The sequence below is a fragment of the Humulus lupulus genome, chromosome 4, assembly GCF_963169125.1.
Source record: "Humulus lupulus chromosome 4, drHumLupu1.1, whole genome shotgun sequence".
In the NCBI taxonomy this organism is placed as follows: Eukaryota; Viridiplantae; Streptophyta; class Magnoliopsida; order Rosales; family Cannabaceae; genus Humulus; species Humulus lupulus.
In genome coordinates this window covers 146321670-146345041 of record NC_084796.1, presented here as the reverse complement: position 1 = coordinate 146345041, position 23372 = coordinate 146321670, and the positions used below count along the sequence as shown (strand labels likewise).

The following is a 23372-nucleotide window of genomic DNA, read 5'->3' as shown; positions in this document are numbered from 1 at the left end:
AGCATTTATTGGAAACTTATTTTAGTATATTTTTGTATAATTTTACCTATTTAGTTATTTTAGATAACTCATAGAGAGCCTCTTAGTAAGGTATCATTTTGCAAGTTGTACTTCACCTAGCCTACGTCATGCCTGTGGGGTGATTGTCCTTTTGTTGTATTTATCTTTGTAAACTTGCTCGGTTTTTTATTATTGTCGATCTGATTCCTCCTTCTAATTGGAAGTTGATGTGATTCTTCTATTGCAGATTCTTTTCTTAGTTTTGTAAACTCTACCTAGTTTTCGTCTTTATTGTTCTTGGTTCTTTGATACATGTTGTCCTCCAACGAAAAGGATCCCCCAAGCTAGTCCTATACGTCGACCGTTATGCTTGGGATTTGGGAAAAACACTAATGAATACCTTGATGAACTTCACTGAAAGTGAAATGGAATAATTTGAGACAACACTAAAATATACAATTATAAAAATACTAGTCAGCACTCTTAAAATGTATATAATAAGATGATGACAAGCATTTTAAATCACAAATTAAAATAATGTAACTCCACCCATAGGCGGACCTACGTATTACCCAGGGGCAATTGCCCCTGCTGACTTTTCCAAATCTCTTTTAGTTATTTGCTAAAAATATAAAATTTTAATGCCAATTACTTCAATCACGTGTAGTGCCCCCCTCAAATATCTCAAAAAGTAACTTTCTACATAAATTAAAAATAATAATATAATACTTCAAAAAAAATAATAATATAATAAAATAAACTCTTAAACTTCTATCAATACACATCTTTCCACTCACACCACATTTTTCTATCTATCACTAATCATTATCAGACTATCACACTTCTCTATAATCCTACTACTCTCTCTCTCTAATCTTTATTATTTTTTTTTATCTTCTAACATATCACTTATCAGTTCTTTATCTTCTAACACTTCTCTATAATGCTATTTACTTCTAATCTATTCCCTGTACGAATCTTTTAACTCAAAGTCTCAAAGACTAAAATCTAAACCTACTCCAAGACTCCATGATTGGATCTGGGACCACATTTTCAAAAGGTAAGTTTATAATATATAATATAATATTTTACTTTTTAGAATATTTGATGCTTAGACATTGGAGTTATCTTTAATTCTTTATCTACATTGCAATTGTCAATAGGTTTTAAATAGACAATAATTTTTTTTTTTCAGTTAGTTTCAGATGGGCTTTGAATTGAAATGCATGCCCATTTTTTTTTATTGTTTTGGAAAATTTATTTTTGATTACTTATCCTAAAAAAAAGCCAATAAATTGGACAAGAATAATATATAAATATAACAGATCATAGATTGGATTTATATTAATAGACAAATTGACATTAATTTATTAACAATTAATATATATGTAATATGTTTATGTTTATGTGCTATATATATATATATTTGCAGCTTTATAATTATAATTATGCCTCATTGTCCATGTTTCTTCTATAAACAAATTATTCAATATAGACCATTATTAATATATTTTACAGATAATAATTTCTTGTTTTATAAATTTATTTTTATTTCATATTTGAAACAGGTATGAAAAGATATTATAAAAGAATTGATCCAAATTTATCACATCCTCCGGCACCGAAAGTAGATATTGATTGCAGTACCAAAAAGCCATTGCAGTACAAAGAGACATTGCATCTCAATTGATATGAGTGATCTTCCTACTGATCCTGGACTGCGAATTCCAATTTCAGATTATAGCCTGAATATTCAAGATCAAATCCGAAGACATTATTTGCAGCAAGGGCCTTGTCAACCAAAAAATCATAAATTTCTTCCGAAACTTTTTGGAGGCGTGGAGCGTCGGTTCAACATTGAATGGTATGATCAATTTCCTACTTGGTTAGAGTATATCATCGATAAAAATTCTGCATTTTATCTATATTGTTATCTTTTTAAGCAAAATAATGGAAAACAAGGTGGTGGTGAGATATTTGTTAGTAAGGGTTTTTCAAATTGGAATAAAACAGAAACATTTGCAAATCATGTTGGAAAACATGATAGTTCTCATTACGAATGTTACAAGAAATGTGAAGCCTTGATGAATGAAAAACAACAAATTCAACACATTTTTGTCAAGAAAAACGACAAAGATCGAAAAAGTTATCGTGTTCGATTAACTGCATCAGTTGACAGTATTCGATTTCTTCTACGACAAGGTCTTGCATTTCGTGGTCATGATGAGTCTGAAGATTCTAATAATCAAGGTAACTTTCTTGAACTTCTAAATTTTTTGGCTGATCATAATGAGGAAGTTAGAGCTGTTGCTTTGAAAAATGCTCCTGAAAACCTTAGATTGACTTCCCCAAGGATTCAGAAAGACATTGTAAATGCATGTGCTATTGAAACAATTGATGTTATTATTAAAGACATGGGAGATGCTATATTTTCTATTTTAGTTGATGAATCTCGTGATGTATCTATAAAGGAGCAAATGGTTGTAATGTTTCGTTATGTGGACAAGAGAGGGTATGTGATTGAACGATTCATAGGCATTGAACATGTTCCAAATACAACAGCAATCTCACTAAAAATAGCAATTGATAAGCTATTTTCAAAGCATGGGTTGGGCATATCTAGACTACGAGGTCAGGGATATGATGGAGCTAGTAACATGAGTGGAGAATTCAATGGTTTGAGGAGTATTATCATGAAGGAGAATGAATGTGTTTTTTTTGTTCACTGTTTTGCTCATCAACTTCAATTAGCACTCATGGGTGTAGCCAAAAAACATGATTTAATAGGTATTTTCTTTTCTTGTAATTATATATTAATACGTGTTATTTAATAAACTATGTAACTATGTTTCCATTTAATGATTTGTATTTAATAAAAAAATTAGGTACTTTTCTCACTGTGGTATCCAATGTGGTGAATATTGTTGGAGCATCATCTAAGCGTCGTGGCATTCTTCGAGAAAAACAAGCTCAGAAAGTCATTGAAGCCTTAAAAAGTGGACAACTTTCAAGTGGAAAAGGCTTAAATCAAGAAAATGGGATTAAGCGTCCATGTGATACACGATGGGGATCACACTTTGGCACTTTGGTAAGCTTCACTATCATGTTTTCATCTATCCTTGATGTACTTGAGGAAATTACAAATGATAGTTTGAATAGTGACCAAAAATATGAAGCATTTATTATGTTACAAGTGGTGCAATCATATGACTTTGTGTTTAGTTTGCATTTGGTAAAAAATATACTTGGAATCACAAATGAGTTGTCGCAAGTCTTACAAAAAGGTGATCAAGATATTGTGAATGCCATGGATTTAGTTAAAGTATGCAAGGAGCAATTACAAATAATGAGAGATAATGGATGGGATTCCTTAGTAGAAGAAGTTTCTAAGTTTTGTGTGGAATTCAATATCGATGTTCTAAATATGGATGGAATGTATTGTGCTCAAGGAAAATCACGACGTAGAGCTCCGAAGCTTACAAATTTTCACTATTTTCGTATTGATTTTTTCAACAGTGTGATAGATTTACAACTACAAGAGCTACATAGTCGTTTTAATGAGGCTAACACTGAGTTGCTACTTTGTGTAGCATGTTTGTCTCCAAATAATTCTTTTGATGCTTTTGACAAGGAAAAGCTAATTCGTCTTGCTCAGCTCTATCCTCATGATTTTTCTACAGTGAATTTGAGGGTACTTGAATTTCAACTTCAAACTTATGTTGTGATCTGCGTTCACATACTGAATTTTCAGAATTGAAAGGAATTGCTGACCTTTCAAAAAGATTAGTGGAGACAAATAAACGTGAGGTATATCCATTGGTATATTTGCTTATTAAATTGGCATTAACACTCCCAGTTGCAATAGCTTCAGTAGAAAGGGCATTTTCAGCTATGAACATTGTGAAAAATCAAATGCGCAACAAAATGGGAGATGAATGGTTGAATGATAGCTTGACTGTGTATCTTGAAAAAGATATATTCAATATTATTGACAATGAGACTATTATTCATCGTTTTCAAAACATGAAAACTCGTTGAGGACAACTTTAAATATATGTGTTGAATGATTACTTTATTTTGTTAACTTTTTGGAATATTGAGAATGCTTTTTAAGCATCGGTTTGAATGAGTTTGTAATCAGTATAAACTTTTTAAATATTTACACAGTAAATTAGTTTTTTTTTTTTTTTTTCGGCATTAAGAAATTTTTTTTGTTAGAAATTTTTTTTTATGCCTCCTAGTATCAAATCCTGGGTCCGCCACTGACTCCACCATTTGAATGGTGTAAAATATATTTCACATCATTGCTTCTATTTTAGTGGATACCTAGCATTATTCAAATAAAAAATGCATCTAGACAAATTTAGATGAGAAATGTAGCAAACAAAAATTGTTAAAGCTCACCATTTAGAGTCTAAAAAGCTAAATGACTTGGGTCAAACGTTAATTTTTTCTTGATCTGGTGGGTCAAACGTTAATTCTTTGTTAATGAAGGAGTGAGACATTTCTTAGAACTTTCTGTTTTCACATTTGTCATACTCTGCATTAGTTGGTTTGACTTGCGCGCTACGACGGAGCTTCGAAGCCATCGAATTCGAAACCCACCGAATTCGAAACCACCATGTCAACTAGAGAAGAACCTTAACACTTTTCATTTCTTTCTCTCTCTCTCCAGCAGATTGCAAGATACTCTGCAAATTCTTGGGAGAGAGAAAATGGATTTGGATTCCGATCGCTCACCTCAGCTAACAGGGGTCGTTATAATCTCTCTTCCGCCACCAGATAATCCCTCCTTAGGCAAGACCATTACTGCTTTCACACTCTCTGAATCTGCTCCTTACCAAACCCACCAAGAACAACTCTATAACCATGATCTTCACCAACTACCTACTCAATCCCCACAAAACCCACAACTCCAAGTCTCGTTTCCGAGGTTCAGTCTCTTTCATGGGGTTCCAAGAAAGCTGCTTCTCTTTTTGGGCATCTCTATTTTTGCCCTGGCTTTGTATACTCATGTGTATCCAACGCTGGTTGAAGAGTTTCGAAAATCCAATGAGGATGATGATGATAGACCCCAGTCTTTTATATTACCTTTGTATCCCAAATTGGGGAGGCCTGGGAAAAACGATGCGGAGCTTAAACTGGGGAGGTTTGTGGATTTTGACCAGGGGGATGTTGTGGGTGCTTCATTTGGCAATGGGATTAGAACCCAGAAAGTCAACAAATTGGCTTCTTCGGCTGCTAAAGTTGACTCATCAACCATTTTTCCTGTGAGGGGCAATGTTGATCCAGATGGGTATGGAAGAATCTTGTTATTGAGTTGTTTGTACTCGCATATTTTTTCTAAAAACAAATGTTATAGATTGGACTACTTAAAATATAAAGATATTGTAGTTCAGCTGGCAATTAAGTATAATCCAAAAGATTTCAACATTCTAGTTTTTATCAGGATGTTGTGATATATCATTTTCTCAATATTAATCAGATAAAATTCTACTAACAATGTCAAACTGTTTTCAATGATCGAGTAGAGCTACGTCTACTTCACTTTTTTGTGTAACTATTTAAATATGCTTTGCCATTTTTCCCTAAATGACAAATCATTATGAAGGACTGTTATTGCCTCCACACTTGTGAAATTATGGATAGTGATTTTGGCGGTTAATTGTTTACTTACTCTTCCATTCAGGTTGTATTACACGTATATTCTAGTTGGGAATCCCCCAAGACGTTATTTTTTGGACATGGATACGGGTAGTGACTTAACATGGATCCAGTGTGATGCACCATGCAGTAGCTGTGCCAAGGTAATGCCTAATTCTCTGCTTTTATTAAATCGTTTCCTCTAGGACCACTAAGATGATTTTTATGATTGGAAATTTATTATTGATGGAAAAAGGTTGATTGCAATTTTATTGATAATTCTGAATATGGTGTTCTCCAGCTTTTTAATTTGTAATTTTTACTGGAACATAAAATAATAATAATAATAATAAAATAAATAAATCCTTGTAATAGACATTTTATAATCAGCTATGCAATGAGCATAACAAAATGTGTAAGCTGCATTGAAAGGAGAAAACTAACTATTATCTAATGACTGCCATTTATGCAGGGACCAAATCCATTATATAAACCCACCAGAGGTAATATACTACCTTCTAAAGACTCATTGTGTTCAGTGATCCAGAGAAATCAGAAAACTGGACATTGTGAAACATGTCGACAGTGTGACTACGAGATTCAATATGCGGACAGTAGCTCATCCTTGGGTGTTCTTGCAAAAGATGAACTTCATTTAAAATTGAAAAATGGGTCTTTGACCAATGTGAATATTGTTTTTGGGTACTGCTCTCTACAAGTTGGAGAATTTCTGTTTCTTTTTTTCGTTTTTTATTTCTTACATTACTGACTGGACATTACTGACTGGACAAATGTCTTTTTGTCTTTAAGTTGTGGATACGATCAGCAAGGCTTACTTTTGAATTCTCTTGCAAAGACTGATGGAATCCTAGGCTTAAGCAGGGCTAAAGTTAGTTTATCATCCCAATTAGCAAGCAAGGGCATCATTAAGAATGTTGTAGGCCATTGTCTTTCCATTGACGCTGGTGGCGGCGGATATATGTTCTTAGGCGAAGATTTTGTACCACATTGGGGAATGTCCTGGATACCCATGCTTAACACCCCTTCTGTGTAAGTAAACATCTTTTCATCAGTTTTGTTAGCATTATTTCCTTTAAAACGTGTTCTTAAAGTGGTCATTTTTCTCTGTACCTGGAAACTTTGGTAGGATATATATTTAGAAGATTCTGTTTGGAGGCAACAATATTTCAATCTATGGAATACTCATTCTTCTATAGAAATTCTTCATCAAAATAGTTGTTGCTGTCAAAATTTTATCCTACCTTTCTTTTTAATACAAGAAAAGGATCACACTCAAATGTTCCAAGTCTACTCTTCATGTAGTTATATGTTGCCTCATGGTTTCTTCTGAAACAAAACCAAGTATGATGTTTCTGTTTTGCTACTAGCTCAAATTTGCACCTAGAAACATGTTATGTCTTTCAGCATTCTGCATTATCCACCACTCTTTCTTGTTTTTTCATGAACTTATAAAGATACCCTTTTCTTTTTTGTAACACATATTTGAATTTGATTTTTCTCTCTCCTCAGGGATTTCTATCATTCAGAGATAGTTAGAATAAATTATGGAAACAAGCAACTGAATCTAGGATCAGGGAGCAGCAGAGCGGAACAGGTGGTGTTTGACAGTGGTAGTTCTTATACATACTTCTCAAAAGAGCCATACTCAGATCTGGTTGCTTCTGTAAGTATTCAGCCCACATCCTTTTAAAAACGACAATGAATTTCATGAGAAACAAGGTCTTGTGTTTTGTTGATTATTCAATAAACAACTGGTGCAGCTTGAAGAACTTTCAGCTGTAGGACTAGTCCGAGATTTTTCAGATCCTTTGTTGCCTATTTGTTGGCAAGCTAAAATGCCCTTCAGGTATGGCATACTGTTGAATCCTTATTGATGAACACGGCAGCATGCTTCTCCCCATGTAACACACAAATGACCCTCTACAAAACAAACCGTTTTTCTTGCCCATCTTTCCTCACTCTATAACTTCCTTAATCATATATATGCTCTAAAAGACGCATGCACATGCTCTGCAGATCTGTTGCTGATGTAAAGCAATTCTTCAAGACTATAACTCTTCAGTTTGGGAGCTCATGGTGGCTTGTCTCCACAAGGCTTCAAATTCCTCCCGAGGGCTACTTGAGTATTAGTGTAAGGATTTCAATTCATTACTTTGGCATACAACTATTTCTGGTTTCTTATAATTTCTTATCAAGTACGCATTTGTCTAATACGACTCAAAACTTCTGTAGAGCAAAGGGAATGTGTGCTTGGGTATCTTAGATGGAAGCAAAGTACATGATGGATCATCAACCATACTTGGAGGTACATATTATTTATCAAATATGAAACAAAGAAATAATTAATTTGATTAGAAATTGATTTAGTTGACTCTCTTATAATTTTGATCATGTCGATTTGTTAAGTTTTATCAAGTATTAGCACATGTTCATTTTCTATTTCTGTTCACTTTGTTAAGTTAAACTCATCAATTGTATGAATCATAATGTTTTGTTGGCTGGGATCATACTGGTTAAAGTCCTTTATTTTTTTTTTCTTGTTCCATATAAATCATTGTTGTATACAGAACAGTAATTGTGAATATGGTTGTGCAGACATATCAATGCGTGGGCATCTGGTTGTATATGACAATGAAAACCACAAGATTGGGTGGACCAATTCAGGTTGTGCCAAGCCACAACGATTTGACAGTCTTCCTTTCTTTAAATGAAGCATACAGAATTAAACATAGTTTTTGTCCCAAAAAAATATGAAAACTCTAAGACAGCCTTATTATTATTATTTTCTTTCCTTTTAATTTTTTTTATATAACCGGTATATATCTTGTGTAAAAACTATACATATTAAAAGCACCGAGTTGGTCTTGTAGAAAGTATTGATATCAACGGTAAATAATAAATTATTATCTTAAATAATCTGAAATAAAATTATTTTTTCTTAAATTTTAAATAAAATGTAATTATACATATTAAAAAATATTCAAATAATTATTGTTACATGGAGACAAGTTCCCTCACTAAAATCTAGAGAATTTATAATTTATTATCATGTTAAGTTATTATTATTTAAATGAGAAATTAGGGGAATATGCACCATGTTTCACAACTTTAAAAAACAAACCAATACTTCCTTTTGGACCATTAATGCTCCTTTATACTTTGTCCTTATTCTCTCTGTTCTCATTCTTCCCGAAACCTCTAAAATCTTCTCAAATTGTCATTTTTATTTGGGAATAACAGATTAAATAGTCTCATACCAAGCAATTTGTTTCATTACATTTCCCCACAAAACTACTCTCATTTCAAGTTCTTGGAAGAGATAAATTAAGAATAAGTTTTTAAATGGATTTTTATTTAAAAATAAATAAAAATTCTATATAATATGATTTGTAAAAATATATGGAGTATATTGAAAAAAAAAATTGTCAAAATTATATAGAACTTGAAATTTTGTTAAGAAATTAATTGCTACTATTTTAATACAAAGAGAAAATAAAAAGAAATCTCTAAGACTGAATCGCCAAATAGCGAAAAACAAAACCCTTTATTATATATAGGGTAGGTGTTTTGTTTCAATACTAAATTACACCCTTATAGTTACACCTAAATGTTTTACCAGTACAAAACACCCCTAAACAAATTATTTTGTATATTTTTATTGATTCAATTGCTGAATGTCACCTAGAGGATAAACACCAATTTATTGATCAACATCAATTTTAACAAGATAATAATATCCTTTATTTATTCAAAATTATATTTATATTTTTTAAATATTTCATAAAAATATTTAAAATAATAAATTTAAGTAAAACATAATATTTAACATATACATATATATAACATATACATTATTGTACATTTGGAAATAAATTTTCATTTCAAAATATATTTTTAAAAGCATTTATGCTTAATTTTAATATAATATTTTTTTAAAAGATTTTTATAATATGTTAGAAAATATTAAAAATAAATAAATTAAGAGTCCAAAATTTGATTCAAGAGAGCAATTTGTACTATTTTGTACATCAAGAATGTAATTTGGTATTATTACTGCAATGTGTGAAGGAATATTTAAGCAACGCGAGGAAATGGGATAAACTTTCAACATATTTACATAAAAAGGAAGTACACATTTGGGAGAACGTACAATCAAACTAATTCAATAAATATTTTGAAAATATTCAGCTAGGAATGGAAAGTGTAGGTTGGGATAAACAATGCACTCAAACAGTATGCAAATGGCAACAATAGTTAACTATCTTTACCTTAAGACATTACATACACAATAATAATGTGTACCTTAACTTGCCAACTTTAAGAAAACCAAAAAGATACGTGAGAAAAGAAGATCATTCTAATAAGCAAAGAAGTGTGTGGAAAACCCATCTAACTAGACATCATCACCTGATCGCTTGATTGGAGTGCTTGATTAGCAAAAAACCTAACATCAACATCCGGATCCTCACTAAGCTCTACCAAACAGGGTCGGATTGTCTTCTCCACAACCTACGTCATTAGATGTTGTCCATTTCAAATCAGAAATGAAATTGAAACAGTTGTAATGTAAGAAATGTCGCATGTTCACCATGTTTTAAGATATTTTTATAGTTGACTGTATGGTTAGGTGAAAAAATAGTGACTAGGTTCTCTTCCAACGTTCATCCATAGTGAATCAACAGGAATAGGATTCTTGCTCAGTTAAAAGTAGCAAGTATATATTTATATACATGGAAGACTCTAGAGGGTTACATAAAATATATAAAATCAATAATTTCAAATATTTTAGATTAATTAGTTAATAAACATTAATTGAAAAGATAATAGTCATATTAATTATTCTCAATATTTTCAAAATATTTTTTTCTCATAGAATGAATAAAAAAAATGAATTAGGAATGAAAAGCGAATAGAGAATGAATATTAAATAAAAAAAATTTTATTCTTTATTTAATAAATATGTGACCGTCATATCATTAGCTAATCTATCCAAAAGTTTGAAAAATCAAAATTTATTATTAAAAATACTAATTAACAATTATAAATATGGACAATTAATCTTGATCAAATAGTTAATATTAAAGAAACCATTCATGAATAGTAACTATTAAAAGTGACCCCATATATATATACATATATAAATATAAATTATACACAGCCAAATTACTTACAGATTGATCAACAATTGGAATAAGAGACTGCAGCACCTTAGCCACATTAAACTTGATGTTGGGTACCCTGTAAATACAACGCTCAGCACCACCCAAGTCATATCAAACAAAAAGAGCAACCAAACAATAGAACCCAAAATCTTTACCTATCTTTAGATGCATTAACAACCACAGGCAAAAGTTTGGAACAAGTAATCTCTGGTCCAATAACAGGGGCAAGAAGAGAAATTGCGTGTAAAATGGTCATTCGATAAAGGTAGTGTGGGTTGTTGATCATGTCCAACACCTGTCCGAAGACCAACTTAAGTTAACAACACATCTTAATATATATCAAGGAAAAAATAAATAATGAGTTGTAAATAAAACATAATTATATAATTTAAGATGGGTTATCTTTAGAACTTTCCAAACTTATTATATAGCAAGTGATCAACTGTTGATGATCATGGAGATAATTCCTCAACAAGATGTGCTTGTAATCCAAGAGAACATATGCTCAAGGTAGACATATGTGCAAAACAATCATACATAATAAAAGAATCACCCACATCCAAGAGAAAATATGCTCAAGGTAGGCATATGTGCAAAACAATCATACATAATAAAAGATATCGCCCACATCCATCTGGTATGGGAGTATTGCATATCTGACCCCAAATAACACCACGTCCACTTCATATTTCAAATTGTTTCATGTTAATCCTAGAATCTAGAAAGCAAGTCCAGTTCAGAGACTAAAACTAAACGTCATAAAATAATGCCAAAAATACGTTAGGCCACAAATACAGTACACATATTCCAGGACCAAACACACACAAAATGCCATTTAAATAAAAAGTAATGTTAAGGGACACCCCTGGTGCCCAACACATGAGTTGTCATACTTTATTAGTTAGTAAGCACTTTGATTCAACAACATTTTGTCCCTTACAAAATAGTTTCGCTTGAATGAAAAATTGATAAACCTCCTATACGGTACACCTACGTAAGGAGGTAGCGCAATTAATGATTAGATTTGGGGATTGGATTCTTTAGGGAAGTTTAGTGATTTGGTTTGATCTGGGTTGCTGGCTGTATCTATTTTAGTTGTTTCTGTTTTGGTTTGTTTCCTATTTGGGGTCAACCGTGTTTGGGTAAGTAAGGGTATTAAAGAGGGATGAGAATGATGAGTGAGGACATGTCTGATTTTGTGTAATTGAGGGTAATAAAGAAGGATGAGAATGAAGAGGGAGGACATGTCTGATTTTGTGTAACTGAGCGCTAGCTCTTGGAGAGAAACCAAGTCTCGAACTACCCTGGATTCCATGTCAAAATGTCATCAATTTTTTCTTTAATGAAGTGCTGTCCACTTCAACATGCTTCGTTCTGTCGTGATGAACTTGATTATGTGCCATGTTGATGGCTAATTTGCTGTCACTATACAGCTTTATTGGCTCAGTTCTTTAAAGCTTTAGTTCTTCAAGTATACGTTTAATCCAAATTAATTCCCATACACCTTGGGCAAGAGCTCTAAATTCCACTTCAGCACTACTTCAAGCTACCACGCGCTGTTTTTTACTCCTCCAAGTAACCAAGTTCCCCCAAACTTTAGTACAATAGCCCGTTGTTGACCTTCTATCTTCAATAGATCCTGCCCAACCTGCATCCGTGAAGGCCCCAACTCCTCGTTCCTCGTTTTTCTTGAATAATAACCCAATCCCTGGTGTTTTTCTTTGGGTAGCGTAGGATTCTGTACACCGCTTCCAAGTGTTCTTCTAGAGGATTGTGCGTGTACTGACTAACTAAACTCACAGCAAACGCAATATCGGGCCTTGTATGAAACAAATAGATTAGCTTGCCCACTAATCGTTGATACATTACTTTGTCAATAGTTTCCTCTGACTTTCTTCTTGTACTTACCCTTCGATTCGAGTGGTGTTGCCACATATTTACAACCACTCATTCTGGTTTCTTTGAGGAGATCCAATATATATTTTCTTTGTAACACCACAATACCTTGTTTTGTTCTTGCAACCTCCATTCACATGAAGTATTTCATTATGTCACGGGATGGGGTCACGGTGGACCAGTCCAAGGTGCAAGCCATGTTAGATTGGCCTGAACCTAAAAACATCAAAGCTTCGCGGGGAATTTTGGGTCTAACGGGATATTACCGCAAGTTCGTCAAGGGGTATAGTGAGATAGTGTGGCCATTGACGAAGCAGTTAAAGAAAGATAGGTTTGGGTGGAATGAGGCAGCGACAGGAGCATTTAAGGCTCTCAAACAGGCAATGACCCAAGTTTCGGGCCTTGCACTTCCGGATTTTAACCAACCTTTTGTGGTGGAAACCGATGCTTCGGGGTATGGGTTGGGGGTTGTTTTAATGCAAGGATAGCGTTCCATAGATTTTTACATTCAAGTTTTGGGTTAGCATGCGCACCTAAAGCCTATTTATGAGAAGGAGTTGATTGGCAATTGCCTTTGCCGTCCAGAAATGGCGTCCTTAATTATTTGGACGGTGCTTTGAGGTGCGTACAGATCAGGAAAGTCTGAAGTTTTTGTTAGAACGTATTGTCGCTACGGAGTACCAACATTGGATGGCCAAGCTCATGGGCTATAACTTTGATATTAGTACGAACTAGAGGCTAGTAATAGGGTGGCAGATTCGCTTTCACAAGTCAGTCCACCAGCAGAATGTAACAACCTGCTTCTTTCTCAAAGCATTGATTGGGATGCTTCGCAACAAGACACATTTTTGGCTAAAATTACTTCTGATTTGCAGCAAGGGCAACAACGAGCTACTGGATTTTCTTTGGACCATGGCAAATTGATGTATAAAGGGCGGTTAATGTTGTCGAAGGATTGTTCCCTTATTTCCACCATTTTACGTGTAATACAATTCTTTAGTTGGCGGCCACTCAGGAGAGGGCAAGACTTTCAAAAGGATCTCTACCGACTCTTATTGGGCGGGGATGTGGAAATCAGTGGCGGCACGGGTTCGTGAGTGTGACATTTGTCAAAAGAATAAGTCTTTGAATCTGTCCCCTACTGGGTTGTTACAGCCCATTGCCTTGCCTTCACTGGTTTGGGACGCTTTGACTATAGATTTCATAGAGAGGTTGCCGTGATCACATGGTATGGATACAATTTTGGTAGTGGTGGATAGGCTCAGCAAGTACGCTCCTTTTCTCTCAATGAAACATCCTTTTACTGCTTGCACAGTGGCTGAACTGTTCTTGAAGGAAGTGGTACGCCTTCATGGGATCCCTTCGTCTATCATCTCGGATTGAGACAATGTATTTATGAGTCACTTTTGGCAAGAGTTATTCAAGTTGCATGGTACAAAACTCCGCCATAGCACTGTCTATCCTCCCTTAACAAATGGGCAATCAGAAGTTGTGAATCGTTGCTTGGAAATGTACTTGCGGTGTTATACTTCTGAACAACCACGTTCTTGGTGGCGTTGGCTGCTGTGGGCAGAATATTGGTATAATACTTCCTTTCATACGGCACCACAACACACTCCATTTAAAATTTTGTAAGGTCGTGACCCTCCCGCCCTTATTCGCTATAAGCGTGGAACCACTCAAGTCTCTTTAGTGGATGAGTTATTGGAAGAAAGGGATGCTCAACTAGACGATCTTACTATGCATTTGCTTTGGGCTCAACAGAAAATGGACTCAGCGGACAAGAAGCGCAGAGATAAGCAATTTGTGGTTGGGGAGAAGGTATTTGTTAAGCTCAAGCCTTGCCGTCAGAAAGCCCTTGCTGCTAGACACAATGAGAAACTTTCTCCTTGTTTTTATGGACCATTTGAAGTGTTGGCTCGTGTGGGGGAGGTATCATACAAGTTGAAACTGCCTGCTACTTCCTCGGTTCACCCCGTCTTCCACATTTCACAACTTAGTCAGGCTCACGGGGTCACTCACTCTTCGTCATTGCTTCCTCCGCAACTTTGTCCAGATCTAGAATTACTAGTGGAACCAGTTGAAGTGTTGGGTGTTCGCAAAAATGAACTACAACAACCTGCAGCAACAATTTCCTCAATTTCACCTTGTCCTCAAGGTAAAAGTTTGGGCGGCGAGTAATGATAAACCTCCTATATACGGTACACCTACATAAGGAGGCAGCGCAATTAATGATTAGAATTGGGGATTGGATTCTTTAGGAAAGTTTAGTGATTTGGGTTGCTGGTTGTTTCTGTTTTGGTTTGTTTCCCGTTTGGGGTCAAACGTGTTTGGGTAAGTCAGGAGAATAAAAAGGGACGAGAATGAAGAGTGAGGGCATGTCTGATTTTGTGTAATTATGCGCTTAGCTCTTGGAGAGAAACCAGGAGGGTGTTTGGCTCCTTAACTAAAAAACTGCTTTTTGTTTTTAAAAGCTAAAAACTATTTTTTGAAAACAAGTTAGGTTGTTTGGTTTTATTTTCAGAAAACAATTTTTAAAAACAAAGTTACAAAAAACAGAAAATTTTGACAACAACAAAAAGTAGTTTTCTGTTGTTCTCAAATTTTTTTTCTATCTTTTTTTTTCTTACATCACTTTTTTAATTATTATTATCTAACATCATTTATTGTCACATTAATTTCTCTCTCATCACTCTATCTTCTTATTTTCTCTCTCATCACTTTCTATCTTCTTATTTTCTCTCTCATCACTTTCCCTCTCCTTACATTTTCTCTCTTCACTTTCTCTCTCACTATTTTCTCTCTTCTCACTTTCTATCTTATCATTTTCTCTTGCATTACTTATTATGCCATCATTTTCTCTTTTATCACTTACTATATCTTCACTTTCTCTCTCATCACTTAATATATCCTCATTTTCTCTCTCATCATTTTTTTCTCTCGCTATTTTCTCTCTCATCATTTTTTATCTACTCACTTCTCTCTCTTCACTTTTCTTTCTCACCACATTCTCTTCTCAATTTCTATTTCTTCAAATTTTCTCTACTTACTTTCTCACTCCTTATTTTTCATCATTTTTTCTTTCAAATTATTTTATCTCATTATTTATTACAAACTTTTAAAAGATTTTTCTCTTTGTAAATATATTTGTTAATTTTTTATTTAAGATTTAAAAAAAACTAAAAAATTAATTTTAGAAAACATTAACCAAACATCTCTTGTTTTTTGAAAACTACAAAAACTATTTTCTGTTCTCATTTCTGAGAACACAGTTTTGAAAACAGAAAACAATACCAAACAAGCCCCAGGTCTCGAATATCCTGGATTGTTCTTTATTATTTCAATAAAACTTTCTTTCTTATTTCTTATTCTTGCTCTATATTTTCACGATATACTATCTTAGTGTATCAGAAATAAAGTTAGCAATGATTCAATAAACCTGTGGAATGATGTGCTGCATTGCCCAGTCTGGCCCAAATTCTTCAGCAAGGCGCTTTACATTATTAGCAGCGGCATCACGAATTGAGTAAACCTACAATCACAAATCACATTATTGCTACTCAAAAATGCAACAGTTCTAAGCAGTACAACATGACAGTTCTTAATCATCAAAACGTTTGAGCTGACAAAATGAATACATAAGAAACTAGATAGTAACCAAAAACAATTAGCATGTGCTTTCTACCTTTATTAGTAGTTCTAATAACTAAATTTAACTACCATGTGAACTCAATTTGCCATAAGGAAAGCAATCACTTAAACATGATGAAACAGCTGCCAATTTGAATTACTTTCTTCTGCTTGGTTTTGTTTTCATTTATCTAGTAATAAGGTGACTAAAAATTTCATTCAACAAAAAATCTAACTAGAATTTCTTCACCAAAGCTTTGGAAAAAATTGAAATAATGAAACTAAAGAAAGAAATGCACTACCCAGTATTATGGTAAACCATCATGATTCAATGGCCTTTCACATACCAAGTATGATTGCTAAGAACAACTTCTTTTGAGCTTAAATGTGATACCAATATATAAACAAGGGCAAAAGCACAACTCTTTTTCTCTAACAGCTAGTAGTTACCCATATTTTAAATTAGCGCACCTGGGTTTTGAGTCCCAGGCGTCTTACATACTACACACACCCAACCACATTAGAGCATGACTCATTCTATAAGTTACAAGAGGATGACTTCATAACCCAAGCCTCACAAACCTTGTCCTTTAGCCACTGCATGCAAAGAGCACCAAGCTTATCATCAAAGAACCCCACACCCAACTGACTTGCCAGTAAAGGTATATATTCTATTATTGCAAGACGAACCCTCCAGTGTCTATCTTCTGCGAGCTCAACAATTGCAGGTAACAGAGACTGAGACAGCAAATCAATTCCAATCACCTACATCAACAGTGAAAAGTTATAAAATTAAACAGAGTATAGCTAATAGATACAGGCCTTAGAAACACATCAATACATGAAACAGAACAAGGCCAATGACACAATCTAATTAATGGATCAGCCATTAAGCAGGCAATCAAAGGCTTCGACAAGAATGTGAAAAGACTAACGAATAGAACACATCAACACATAACTATAGATCCTAGTCATACATCTGACCACAAGACACTAAATTCTACTACCAAAATGTTTCATCAAATCAATAAATATCTGCAACTTTGGAAAAAAGAAAATAAGAGAATTGAAACCAACACCAAATAAAATTATCCAACCATAACCCTTTAACATTTACATTTATGTGACCTAAAAGTAACAGCAACAAGAACAATAATTACTAATAAAATTTCACAAGTCAAAGTTCACAAACATTTGAAAAAAGTTTTTAGAACAAAACCTGGTTGACTTGGTCAAGCTTGCTGATTATATTCAACCGGACATCAGGGAATTCGTCTTTTAGCAGAGAAAGAAAAATAGGCAGCAATTGCTCAATGGTTGCGTCCTGCAAATACCAGAAGTAAATTAAACATATGGATGCCTACGTGAAGGAGAGGGAGAAGAGATTATTTCTAATGGAGTACAAGAGACTAATATTTATAGCAGAATCAAAACATATGCATAGACAAGGTACTTACCTTTCCTAAAACTGGAGCCATACCCATTATAACTGAAGCCAATGCAGAACGAACATGCTGAGATGAATCTGTTGACAATTCCTGCAGCAGACACAACATCGATAATCATAAAATTCTACACGTAAAATAGAAAAATTGAACTGCTCGATGCAAAATAAAACGATTAAAAAGATAACATCAGCATCTAATAAGCATACCTTAACACACGGTAGGATATGCTGAATTGCAAGTTCTGGACTCAAAATCCGACAAAACTTGGTGACCTTTCCAGCAGCTGCTATTCGTACTTCAGCCTCATTATCACGAAGTAGCCGGACATATGCTGGTACCAAATCCGACCTAGGATATTGACATAGAAAGATACACAATCATTATAATACAAATGAATATTAAAGACTCATTTTGATTTATTTCATATTAAAGAAAATGAATCGTGGTAATCAAATTACCATTGTGGATGACAAATTGAAGATGTAGAATGAGATAAGAAAGACTAATGGCAGAATAGTAACCAGGATATTCAAATCATAATACATCGAAGTAACAATTAAACTAACTACATCAAGAAATATTACTCTACAAGAGATGGTCATCTATAGTTAGGAACCCATCAACGAGCAAATCCAGGGGAAAAAGATAATTACCTGGTAGGCTCTGGGCCAACAGCTTCACATAGCTCATATAACTGATTTGCAACCATATAACGAACACGCCAAGATTTATCCTATTCAAAGAATTTGAATCACATTTTATGGTTATTTATGAATCACCAGCAAATACATGCCTGACATACAGAAATTAAAAATTAAATTATTAATAAAATCAATGGATGGCTGACTCATTATAGGATGAGTCTATAACCTTACCCTTCTATATATAAATATGTACATAATACATATCTACATACATATAACCTTGACCCTTCAATATATAAATATGTACATAATTCGGATATACATACATATAAATATATATGATTACTATTTCATTTTCATGTATATTCAAGAACATCTGAGCTAGATCAAACAATGAAAATTTAGAAAGAAAAAAACACATAACATTGAACTGGTTTCATAGATGAGGCCAGTATAATACTCATTTAGGGGAAATGTTGTAATGGTTTCAGTTAAGAAGATTCAAAATCCCAGGTTACAATTTTACATTGATTAAAAAAAGAAGAAATGTTGAATTATGAGACTAATTTACATAGAATAGAGGGAGAATCTGTTTAAACTAACCAAAACTGAAAATAATAATGGCCAAGCTACAATTCTATGCAAACATCTGTCATCAATAGAAAAGAGAAAAGCTTTAACAAACAAACTCAGATTCAGAAGAACAAAAAATATATACAACCAATATTTGAAGATTAACAGAAAGCAAATATCTCAACTAAAGATCCACAGACAATACTTATACCTGAGAAAAGTTTACAATGACAGGGAGAATATGAGCAACACAATCTTGGGGTTCCAATAACTTCCCAAGAGCAGCACAACCCTCAACTGCTAATAACCGAACAGAATCCTGATCTATGAAAAAGTTGAACGTAATATAACTTGTTAGGATAGTTTGAAAACAACATGAGAATATAAACCGCGCATGATTTTAGTATTAGACTATGGAAATAATAATAATAAACTACACACCATCCTGTGTTAGATCCTCAAATATAGACATGATGTCATTTTTCAAATATGTAGGTTCAACAGTCGCAGCAAATTTCCCTAGGTTAGTTGCAGCAGATCTCCTAACCATTGGCATGTCATCTTGGCAGAGCTGACTATATATTGTTCTTAGTTCAGTTTTTAGAGTCTCTGAGGCACTTGGGTAGGCAATATGAAACAAACCACATGATGAAACTCGAGCTGTAAACCACTCCCCAGCAGCCAGTCTCTGTATGAAGATATGGTTTCAGAAATATTAGAGACCATCGAATTAATAAAATTGAGACATTACTGTATCACATATTTACAACCCTGTTTCTTCATAACCCCATAATTCAAGGCATTTGCAACATTGACGAGGTAGAGAATGATGTGCCAGTGGACAAGTGAATTAGCAATTGACCAATGCCTACACATGTTTGCTACGCTGTGCTCTAACAACAATAGGAAACGCTTCAAAAACAATGTTTGAATAAAGTTTAAAAGTAGAATATTGCTGTAAATTTCGTCAAATTGGTCAAAGAGTGAACATAAAATCGTATCCCTGTTTTTATGTAAGAAGCGTAAAGTCATATGCTGAGCCTAAGCATTCTGCATTTTAGAAATTATTGGCCACACTACAATTTCCACTACAATTTCCACAACAACCCCTCAAGGTTTTATCTTGGGTACACACTGTAATATTCTAAATTAGTAGAACAACCAAAATCATAAGAACCAAAAGGAAAAAGAAAAAAAAATCAGGAAAAGGAATTCAATCATCTGACCTTAACCATAGGAATAAAGTACTCAACCAAGTCTTTTTCCTTCATTTGCGACCCAATCCTACACAAGGACTCAACTGATTTGTCCCTCACACAAGTTTCCTCCACCGTGCAAAGAGTTTCCAGAGGTGGAAGCAACACATGAGCGTGATCTACACCTCCCACGTAAGGAATAAACACCCCCAATTCTTCAGCCATAGCAAGAAGCACTTCATCATCATCGTCGTTGTTCTCACTAAGAAAAGGAATCAATTCTTTCCTAGTCCTCTCCTCTCCGAGGGCACGAGCAATCGTGGACAGCCGGCGAATGGAGTTCAATCTAAGCTGAATATCTTCATTCTTGAGCTCATCAATTAACACCGCAATCGGGTATAAAGGCTCATCGATCATAGCCATGTTTCGCCACAAGATCGTTACACCTAGTAACAAACAATAATACAATTCTGTCTTCTATAAATTAAACATTGAAGGAAATGAAAAGTAAAATAAAAGAAAACCCACTCAATCTTCCGTTGACTAGCCCATCAATTAGTTTATTTGAATCCATTTACGTTTTCATAACCTAGATTCATTTTTTCTCATTCTCACAGCAACCAAACAACAATTAGTCTTTAAAAAAAAAAACCCCAAAAATATGCAAGCAGGACTAATTAAAAGCTTGACAACATTACAGGGGAAAAAATTCTGGGAATAACAATAATTTTAAAAAATCCCAGATGATATCTTCAACAATAGTTTACAAAAAAAAAAATTAATTGTTAAGGAGTCTTTTTTGCCGCGGAAAATGAAGTAAAGGAAAAATACAACGCCATAAAAATGAAAGGAAAACCTAGAAATTGGGATCAATTGTCGTAAATTCCAAAGATGAAAACATTCCCCAAATTAAGTGGCAGGAGGAGACAGAGATGAGAGAGAGGTACCCTATGGAAGAAGGTGTTACGTAAAAAGCTCGATCTGAAAATTGAGATCTTTGAAAGAGGAGAGATCTGCTATCTTATTTCTTTGTCCTCTTAACTTTCAAAGATGGGGCTTTTCTTTTCTTTGTTTATTTTTTTCACGAAAAAGGTGTTTGTTATTCTTTCATTATTTTGTTTTCAAAATTGTATTTAGAAGAAATTAGGACAAAAAATTATTTTTGTAATTTTCAAAAAAATTAATAAGTGCTTGGTTAATATTTTTTAAAACTATTTTTTAGTTTTATAATTTTTAAAAAATCTTAAATAAAAAATTAATAAATATATTTACAAAGAGTTTTTTTTCTTAAGTTTATAATAAATAATGAGAAACATTAATACAAAATAAAAAGTGATAAAAAAGAAGAAAAATTGAGAAGAGATAAAATAAGATAGAGAAAATGAGTATATCGGAATTAATGAAAGAGAAAATAATAATATAATAAATGATGAGAGAGAAAATAAAAAAATAAAAAATGATAAGAGAGAAGGTGATGTTAGAGAAAGTGAAGAGAGATAAATTAATAAGAGTGAAAGTAATGCGAGATGATAATAATAAAAAAGACTGTGAGAAAAAAAAATTGAGAACAACTTTTGTTGTTTTCAAAATTTTCTGTGTTTTTGTAACTTTGTTTTAAAAATTGTTTTCTGAAAACAATGTCAAACACCCTTATATGTTTTCATAAAACACTTTTTAACGTTTAAAAACAAAAATCAGTTTTTAGTTAATAAGTCAAACACTCTCAAAAGCTTTTAAAAATGAAATTGGGTCCGGCCATTTTGCCTAACAGTTCTCATTCTTTATTCTTTTTTCTTTTTTCTTTTTTTAGGGGCAATTTGGTAAAGATCAGACACCCATTTTTATTAAAAATTAATTTATAATATTTTTTTCAAATTATGCTCACATTTTCTAGAATTTTTTTCTTTATCATACTCTAAAAAGTAAATTCCATCTATATAAATCTTTTATAGATTAAAAAATGTGTAAATAACATAAATTTTAAATTTTAAATTTATTTTTATTTTTTTCGTTATCTTTAATAAAATATTATTATATTTAACAAAATATTTTTATATTTAAAAGTAGGTTGTAAACATAACTTAAACTTAAATAAATAATTAAACAAATTAAAATATGATATTTTTAAGATATTTTACAATGATAATTATTTAAAAATAATAAAATCATATATTGAATAACTTAAATAAAATTTAATTAAACTTAAACTTAATATTATATTAAACATATAATATATAATATTTTGTTGTCACTGTCAAATTCAAAAAATAGAACAAATAAATTAATTAAAATAAAATATTCTTAAGATATTTCTATGATAATTTAAATAAATAAATCATATTTATTTAAAAATAATAAAGACATACATATTTTATAAATTTGTGTGATAGTTTATTTTTATCAAGTGATTTGATCTATTTTTCTTCATCAAATTCAACAAAGGACATTGTTAGATACATTAGAAGCTAAAAATAGTTTATGCATGTATACTACTGTCTACACTATGACTTTTTCTATTCTTATTTTATTTATATTATTAATTTTTTTTAAATATTATTATACTTTATAGGGATTTTAGCGGCGAAAAGACTCAATATTTTCGCAGTGTTTCACTTTTACACCCAATCATTTTTTTTTTGCAGTGAATATACCAAAACCTGCTAAAAGCGTCTCTCCGTTACTATCCACTTGTTAACACTGTTAATGGTGCTTATGTGGCATTGACGTGGCCTGACCGAAATAATGTGTCATTACCATGTGTACAATATATAATAATATTTAATAATTAAAAAATATATATTTTTATAATCAAAATCAAATTATTTTTTAAATTATAAAATCTATCAAATAAAAATTAATAATTATAATTAAAAAAATAAAAAACAACCACTACCCTACGTCTTTCCTAACCCCCACATTTTCTTCTTCTTCTTTGCCTAGATTTTCTTCATTTTTCTTTGTCTTTTTCCTTTTCTTCTTTCTTTTTCTCTTTCGTTGCCCAGATTTTCTCAGCCCTCCACATTTTTTTCTTTTTCTTCTCTTTCTTTGTATTCTATTTCTTTGCCCAGAATTTCTTCTTTTATTTTTTTTTTTCTTCATTCTTTTTCTCTTTCTATGCCCAGATTTTCTCAGCCCCCCACCCCTTTCTTTTTTTTTTCT

The 23372-nt window shown here is 32.8% G+C and overlaps 3 protein-coding genes across 5 annotated transcripts; 2 read left to right on the top strand and 1 right to left on the bottom strand.

Annotated features, from left to right (window-relative positions):
• Positions 1 to 1691: 1691 nt before the first annotated feature.
• Positions 1692 to 4038, top strand: LOC133832590 (uncharacterized). Its single transcript, XM_062262911.1, has 4 exons — positions 1692 to 2787; positions 2886 to 3435; positions 3517 to 3644; positions 3752 to 4038. Exons 1-4 carry the CDS (start codon positions 1692 to 1694, stop codon positions 4036 to 4038), a joined length of 2061 nt encoding a protein of 686 aa, XP_062118895.1.
• Positions 4039 to 4565: 527 nt separating this feature from the next.
• On the top strand, positions 4566 to 8537 carry LOC133830884 (aspartyl protease APCB1). Its single transcript, XM_062260988.1, has 9 exons — positions 4566 to 5296; positions 5690 to 5807; positions 6116 to 6345; positions 6454 to 6693; positions 7174 to 7327; positions 7425 to 7510; positions 7681 to 7795; positions 7897 to 7969; positions 8260 to 8537. Exons 1-9 carry the CDS (start codon positions 4716 to 4718, stop codon positions 8373 to 8375), a joined length of 1713 nt encoding a protein of 570 aa, XP_062116972.1. The 5' UTR covers positions 4566 to 4715; the 3' UTR covers positions 8376 to 8537.
• A 1269-nt stretch (positions 8538 to 9806) lies between these two features.
• LOC133830883 (serine/threonine-protein phosphatase 2A 65 kDa regulatory subunit A beta isoform-like) lies at positions 9807 to 21315 on the bottom strand. Of its 3 annotated transcripts, none has more exons than XM_062260985.1 (13): positions 21161 to 21315; positions 20244 to 20659; positions 19459 to 19705; positions 19229 to 19341; positions 18454 to 18533; positions 18007 to 18148; positions 17810 to 17890; positions 17572 to 17676; positions 16935 to 17117; positions 16162 to 16254; positions 10982 to 11121; positions 10836 to 10902; positions 9807 to 10173 (listed from the first exon to the last, which is right to left on the bottom strand). In XM_062260985.1, the coding sequence occupies exons 2-13, from the start codon at positions 20634 to 20636 to the stop codon at positions 10054 to 10056; spliced, it is 1764 nt and encodes a 587-aa protein (XP_062116969.1). In that variant the 5' UTR covers positions 20637 to 20659; positions 21161 to 21315; the 3' UTR covers positions 9807 to 10053. The 3 variants fall into 3 exon arrangements, with proteins under 3 accessions (XP_062116969.1, XP_062116970.1, XP_062116971.1); XM_062260986.1 differs by having other exon boundaries at positions 20244 to 20683; positions 21161 to 21299; XM_062260987.1 differs by having other exon boundaries at positions 21070 to 21237.
• Positions 21316 to 23372: the final 2057 nt, after the last annotated feature.

Excerpts from the sequence above, each read along its gene's own strand:
- LOC133832590 (XM_062262911.1), top strand. The coding sequence starts at position 1,692 with ATGAGTGATCTTCCTACTGATCCTGGACTGCGAATTCCAATTTCAGAT. Across the intron at positions 2,788-2,885 it reads CAAAAAACATGATTTAATAG|GTACTTTTCTCACTGTGGTA; the intron begins GTATTTTCTTTT and ends TAAAAAAATTAG. Across the intron at positions 3,436-3,516 it reads GTTCTAAATATGGATGGAAT|TGTGATAGATTTACAACTAC; the intron begins GTATTGTGCTCA and ends TTTTTTCAACAG.
- LOC133830884 (XM_062260988.1), top strand. The coding sequence starts at position 4,716 with ATGGATTTGGATTCCGATCGCTCACCTCAGCTAACAGGGGTCGTTATA. Across the intron at positions 5,808-6,115 it reads CATGCAGTAGCTGTGCCAAG|GGACCAAATCCATTATATAA; the intron begins GTAATGCCTAAT and ends CCATTTATGCAG. Across the intron at positions 7,970-8,259 it reads ATCATCAACCATACTTGGAG|ACATATCAATGCGTGGGCAT; the intron begins GTACATATTATT and ends ATGGTTGTGCAG.
- LOC133830883 (XM_062260985.1), bottom strand. The coding sequence starts at position 20,636 with ATGGCTATGATCGATGAGCCTTTATACCCGATTGCGGTGTTAATTGAT. Across the intron at positions 18,534-19,228 it reads TCATTGTAAACTTTTCTCAG|GATAAATCTTGGCGTGTTCG; the intron begins GTATAAGTATTG and ends TTCTTTGAATAG. Across the intron at positions 17,118-17,571 it reads AGCTTGACCAAGTCAACCAG|GTGATTGGAATTGATTTGCT; the intron begins GTTTTGTTCTAA and ends CTGTTGATGTAG.